This window comes from Bison bison, unplaced genomic scaffold (assembly GCF_000754665.1).
Source record: "Bison bison bison isolate TAMUID 2011002044 unplaced genomic scaffold, Bison_UMD1.0 scf7180017864038, whole genome shotgun sequence".
In the NCBI taxonomy this organism is placed as follows: domain Eukaryota; kingdom Metazoa; phylum Chordata; class Mammalia; order Artiodactyla; family Bovidae; genus Bison; species Bison bison.
The window spans coordinates 650,002-656,524 of record NW_011494610.1 but is presented as its reverse complement, the minus strand read 5'-3'; the positions used below and the strand labels follow the sequence as shown (position 1 = coordinate 656,524).

Genomic DNA, 6,523 nt, shown 5'->3' with positions numbered 1-6,523 from the left:
GGATGGACTGGTTGGACCTCCTTGTAGTCCAAGGGACTCTCAAGAGTCTTCTCCAACACCACAGTTCAAAAGCATCAATTCTTTGGTGCTCAGCTTTCTTCACAGTCCAACTCTCACATCCATATATGACCACTGGAAAAACCATAACCTTGACTAGACGGACCTTTGTTGGCAAAGTAATCTCTCTGCTTTTCAATATGTTATCTAGCTTAGTCATAACTTTCCTTCCAAGGAATAAGTGTCTTTTAATTTCATGGCTGCAATCACCATCTGCAGTGATTTTGGAGCCCGAAAAAATAAAATCTGCCACTGTTTCCACTGTTTCCCCATCTATTTCCCATGAAGTGATGGGACCAGATGCCATGATCTTCGTTTTCTGAATGTTGAGCTTTAAGCCAACTTTTTCACTCTCCTGTTTCACTTTCATCAAGAGGCTTTTGAGTTCCTCTTCACTTTCTGCCATAAGAGTGGTATCATCTGCATATCTGAGGTTATTGATATTTCTCCTGGCAATCTTGATTCCAGCTTGTGCTTCTTCCAGCCCAGTGTTTCTCATGATGTACTCTGCGTATAAGTTAAATAAGCAGGGTGACAATATACAGCCTTGACGTACTCTTTTTAGAGTCAGAGAAAAGCTGGAATGAATCCTAGCTCAGTTGCAGAATTATGGGAAAATCACTGCACCTACTCCAACCCTCAGTTTTCCCATCTTCAAAATGGGTGTCGTGGTAGTTCCTGCCTCATTCATTTATTCAGAAAAAAAGTACTAAATGTCTACTATGGACCAGGTTCTGTGATCAGTGGTCCCAGGGTTGGAGGAAGGATTAAGTGTTTGGAACATAGTAGGATCTCAGGAAATGGACCTTACCATTTTTCTTGGTGGTCTGGACACCCAGTACTCCCCTTCATTCTGCAACCAGTACTAACCCCATACAGATTTCTAGGCATTGTGTGTGGGCTTTGAGGGTGTGCTTTAAAAGGGGTGGGGGAGGGGAAAGAGTCAAAAGGCAGGATGGAGTGAGCAGAGAGGAATCCCCAGGTCAGAGGAGCAGCCCCTTTTGCTTGTGAAGAGTCTCCCCCACTAGGAGCTCAGGCAGGGACTGCATCATTTAGCCTGCTGTGTGTGCACGTGTGTGTACACGAGCCTGGATACAGGAGCGCCGGGCAGCCTGGACATGCATGAGTCTGCACACTTTCATATTTATCATGCCAGCGTGAACTATATATGCACATATTTAAGTGGCGAAAACCCACATGGGCCCTCAAGCCAGTAAGGCGCACCCTGGCCACTTCTCTCACCCTGACCTTGACAACAGCAGGGTTTTGTGCTGTTCCCAGGGTGTGGGGGCACCCGTAGGTGCAGTGGGCTGGCCCTGAGGCGGCTGCTCTTAGTTAGACGTGGGACTCTGCACAGACACACGTGGCTTGGGAATCTGGCTTTGCCACCCGTCAGCCCGTCTGCCCCAGGGCAAGGCGCCTGGCTTCTCTGAGCCTCAGTTTCCCCATGTGTAAAATGGCAGCGGCAGTGATGACAGTTATCTGCAAGGCTGGGAGGGGCTCCTGCATGTGCAGCCCTTACACCAGCCTGGCACAGAGTCTTGCTGAGCAAATAAAAATGAGCTAATCCATACGTCATGTGGCAGGGGCCCAGTGCTGTTAAAAGTGTTTTATTAGTGTTTTATTGGTAGTACTTGTCTAATCCTCACAACCACTCTGAGGTAGGTGTTATTATTAGCACCATTTTTAAGAGGGAACCAAAGACCAGAGAGCTTAAGTGACTGACTCAAGGTCACAGAGCTAGGTTTCAAACCTCGGCAGATGGCCACCAGATCCCACTCCTGACCACAATTCCCAGGCTTTCTTTGCACTTGTGCACACACACACTAGCGGACACAAACCTACACTCTCACTGCACTCTTCCACTCACACCTGCTCCTGTTCCCCTTCCTGCCCTCCAGGTCCCGGCTGACCAAATGAGAACTGAGATTTGAGCAGAACCTTCTAGACCACAGATGCCTCCTGTCCTTCTCAGACCCTGGCAACGCTCCCACATCCATGCATGGCACCTCCCAGCCCCAGGCCCGCAGACCACACGCTGGGTTTGGGGGGGGTCCTGTGTCCCCCTTACCAGACACTTCTGAATCGTCATTAGAATAACAATAGTGCTCACTCATAGATTCATTTTCCTGGAACCCAACTAGGCACCTGTCCCCAGCTAGGCACATAATCCTCCCAACCACTTGCAAAATAGGAGTTAAATCACTTTTCCATTTTCCTTAAAATTAAGGCTCAAAGATGAAGTGGCTTGCCTTGGGTCATTGTGCATCCTGCTCCAAGTCTGAGCGCCTAACTCTTGTACCTTCCAGCCGTAACACATCACCACACACACGCACTGACCACCTGCAACACAGACCAGACACACAACTCGAGCGCCGCCGAGTGAGGGCTTCAAGCCTCCCCCGCTGCCCCCCACGTGTGCCAGGCCACGCTCCTTGCCACGTGCCGTGCCCTGCACCCATCTCTCTCTCTCGCTCGCTGGCTCCCTGAGCTGGAACAAAGCCACCTGGGCCAGGCAGCCACACAGACCTGCAGCCCCAAGTCTTTAGCTGGTTGATGGCGGCTCCCCACGCCCCCCTCCCTTCCCATGGCCTTGAGAACAGCTGCCTCCACTTAGAATCCATCCCCCTCTTCCCCTCCAGGAAGAAACAAAAGAGTAACTGGGAGGAAAGAGAAGAGAGGACAGGTCTGAGCAGAGGGAGGAGGAGACAGAAGAAGGCAGTGGGCATCCTCCCGTCAGCCCTGCCTCATGCCCAGCCCCGACCAGGCGATCAGGGGCCCCTGTTGCCTCTTGGACTCACTTCTACCTGTGGTTCCTTCCAGCTGAGCCGACACTACTCAAGAGTCTGGGTCCACCTCCTTTGGACCCAAACATCCAGCAGTTCAGGCTTGAGTCCATGGTGACCCAAGACTCCATGCACTGCTGCTTCACATGGTTCAATGCACTAGAAAGAACTCTGGGTAGAGTCCCAAATTGGGGTACAAATTCAAGTTCTCTGACAGTCCCTGTGCAACCTTAGGCAGGGTTACACTAGCCCATGTGGCACATTTCATAAATAAGGAATAGGTCCTCCTTTGAGAAGATGCTTCCTGAGCTAGCACTTGTGGCTGGGCAAGAACACCACCAGCTGGTCTTCATCCCCTCTTCCCCTCTTCAGCCTATTAACTTTGCGCAGGACACAGCCTGCACAACCATACTTGGCAGCCCTAAGCTTGGGAAGCTGCCTATCTCGTCTTCATCTGCAAAATGGGTTGACCACACATCAGCCTCACAAGATGCCAGGCAGGGCGGGGCCTCATCTGTCTCATTTACCATTTTACCCCCAGAGCTTAGCACAGAGTGGGCTTCCCCTGTGGCTCAGATGGTATATAAGAATCCACTTGCAATACAGGAGACCCCAGTTCGATTCCTGTGTCGGGAAGATCCACTGGAGAACTATCCACTCCAGTATTCTTAGGCTTCCCTGGTGGCTCAGCTGGTAAAGAATCCGCTCACAATGCGGGAGACTTGGGTTTGATCCCTGGATTAGGAAGATACCCTGGAGAAGGGGAAAGGCTACCCACTCCAGTATTCTGGCCTGGAGAATTCCATGGACTGTATAGTCCACGAGGTCGCAAAGAGTCGGACATGACGGAGCGACTTTCACTTTAGCACAGAGCAGCGTGGAGAAGGCATTCAACTAATGTTTAGCCATAAAGGAACGAAGGGAGGGATGGCTGGCGGAAAAGCAAGCCTACAGACTGTTAAGTGCTGTTCTGATGGGAGGAATTGTCATCTTGGATCTGACTCACACACTTTCACCCAGGTCAGGAGGACCCAGGCTGATCAGGGCCAAAGAGGATGTGGGCTTAGCAACTCAGCGAGAGGTAGCGGCATTAAACTAGGGATTCAGGGGACCTTTTGCTTCCAATGCAGGGGATGTGGGTTTAATCCCTGGTCAAGGAACTAAGATCCCACATACTGTGTGGCATGGCTGAAAAAGAAAAAAACCTAGGGCCTCAGGAGACTAGCTGGAATGACCTCTACACCCTCATGCCCAGCCCTTCGCAGTCTGCCACAAGCTTCCGCCTCCACTACAGCAGTGAATATGAAAACAGCAAGGGCTGTCACTTTTGCCCAGTTCCATGGATTACTTCCTCTAACCCACACCAGTGAGGTATGAATCACCCTATTTTGCAGACAAGTAAACAGAGGCCAATGAGGTCCAGTGCCTAGCCCAAGGTCACCCAGGTGGATAAGAAGCAGAGGATTCAAAGCCAGCTCCAACTGCTCCCAGAGCTCCACAGTCCCACTGGGTACTACTGTGCTTAGCAGTGTGCGAGTCCTGGTGACCCCATGGACTGTAGCCCTCCAGGCTGCTCTGTCCAAGGGATTTTTCCAGACAAGAATACTGGAGTGCGTTGCCATTTTCTCCTCCAGGGGATCTTCCCCACCTGGGGATCAAACCCATGTCTCTTGCATCTCCTGCATTGGTAGACATGTTCTTTACCACCGGCTACTTGGGAAGCCCCTCCCACATGCACTGGATATCATTATCCCCATTCAACAGATGAGGAAACTGAGGCCTGGAGCGGTTTGGTAATGCAGCCAAGGCCCACTGAAGGGTCATCTCAGGGCTTCAAGTTTCAGTGCGGGTAGGGAAGGGGGTGTTTTGGTGTCGTCCTCTCCGTGGTCCTCAGTGTCCCGGCTCTGGCTCTGGAAGATGCGGGAAGGGCTTGTTTCCTCCAGCTGGAGGAACGGGAGGGGTGCCCCGCCCCACCAGGCTCCATTGTCCCCGCTGCACAAAGAGCCCTTGCTTGGCATTCGGGGGCCTTTGTAGGCCGCGCAGCCTGCGGCGCCCCCGCCCGCGTTATCAGCCTGGGGAAGCGGCGGACAGAGCTGGCGGGGCCTCTCTGGGCCGCCGCCGCCCGAGACATGTGTTGGACACGGGCCTTTCAGGCCTGGAGCCGCCGCACAAAGGCCCGGGAAGGAGGCGGAACAAAGGGCTTTTTCACGCGGCAACTGAAAAGCCGCAGATTAGCACTGGCGCGCTGCGCTGGCGGGGAGGGGCCGGCGGCCAGACCTCAGACCCCTTCCTGGCTCAGCCCGCATCCCAGGTCTGGAGCCTCGGAAGAGCCTCGGAGCGGCACAGCCAACTCCCTCCCTCCTGCTCAAAATCCCTCTAGGCTCCCCAGGACCCCCAACGCCCCGAATTCTGCACTCTGCTTGTTTTCAAGCCTCCTCCTCCGCACTTCCCAGTTCTGGCCGTTTCTGCACCTTTTGCAGAATGATTCTCACTTTGCAATTTCTGTTCCCCATGCCTGGAATGCCATCCTGTCCCTTTCTCAAGACCAGTTCCAGGGTCACCTCTTATGGAAAGATAAGAATCAAATAGCCCGTGAATGCTAACTCTGTGCTGGGCACTATGCCTTCTTCCCGCCCTCACAACGACCGTGAGATGCAAATTATTAGCCCGGTTACCCAGCTGAGGAAGCTGAGGCTCAGAAAGGTTGAACCTTGCCCATGGTCACATGTCAGGAGCCCAGTGCAGCTGAGATGCAAACTCAGATCCATTTTCAATCCTCCTCTGTCGGAAAGGGTCTCTCTGCTTCCTGTGTCTCCCAGGCAGGTGGTTCCTGTTTAGGGGAAGGGTGGAGGGACATGGGCACTGGCTCCATCGGCGCCAGGACACCTTCAATCAGCCCTGACCTGCCCCTCTTAGGTACGCCATCGACCGCGACTCAGATTTGGACCAGGTCTTTGATATCGATGCGGACACGGGTGCCATCGTCACCGGCAAGGGGCTGGACCGAGAGACGGCCGGCTGGCACAACATCACAGTGCTGGCCATGGAGGCGGGTGAGCCAGGGGGCGGGGCGAATATGGAAGGGAGGGGCGATGGCCAAAGGGTGGGGCTGTGGGCGGGGCAAAGCCCAGGGAGGACGGGCCGAAGGCTGGGGGCAGGGCAAAAAGAGACGGCAGAGCTGAGGTGGGGGCGTGGTAGGCAAAGGCTGACCCACAGGATCACAGATGTGGGAAGGATCCCAAGCCAAAAAGGCAGGGCCCAGGCTTGAGTTTGGCTTTCTTCCTTCAGCTTTTATTGAGCACCTACTATACACCAGTCCTTTTTACAGAGGTTGGAGATATAGCCCCTAACAAGGTTAAAAAAAAAACTCCTGTCTGCGTGGGCTAGAGCTAGACCCTCAGGAAACTTCGAGAAAGGGTGTTCGCATGTCAGCTAAGTGCTAACAAGAAACTGGAAAAGAAGAAAGCAGAGGAAAGGGATTGGGCGGGAATTGTTTCTCTTAGGGTAGGCCTCTCTGCGAAGGAGACTTTTCAAAAGAGAGCTCGATAAAGTGAGGGAGTCATGCTGCCACTGGAGGCAAGAGAGTTCCGAGGAGAGAGGACAGCCAGTGCAAAGGCCCTGAGGTCATAGTTGGAGAAATAGCAGGAGGCCAGTGTGGTTGGCGAGGGGCAGAGTGTCTA

The 6,523-nt window shown here is 53.2% G+C and overlaps 1 protein-coding gene across 1 annotated transcript in view; it reads left to right on the top strand.

Annotated features, from left to right (window-relative positions):
- Window positions 1–6,523, top strand: part of CDH22 (cadherin 22, type 2) — a 104,673-nt gene that overhangs the window by 74,411 nt on the left and 23,739 nt on the right. The window contains 4 exon segments of the mRNA XM_010835113.1: window positions 4,109–4,209; window positions 4,878–5,154; window positions 5,510–5,592; window positions 5,748–5,896. Of these exon segments, the coding sequence (XP_010833415.1) occupies window positions 4,109–4,209; window positions 4,878–5,154; window positions 5,510–5,592; window positions 5,748–5,896 (610 nt within the window).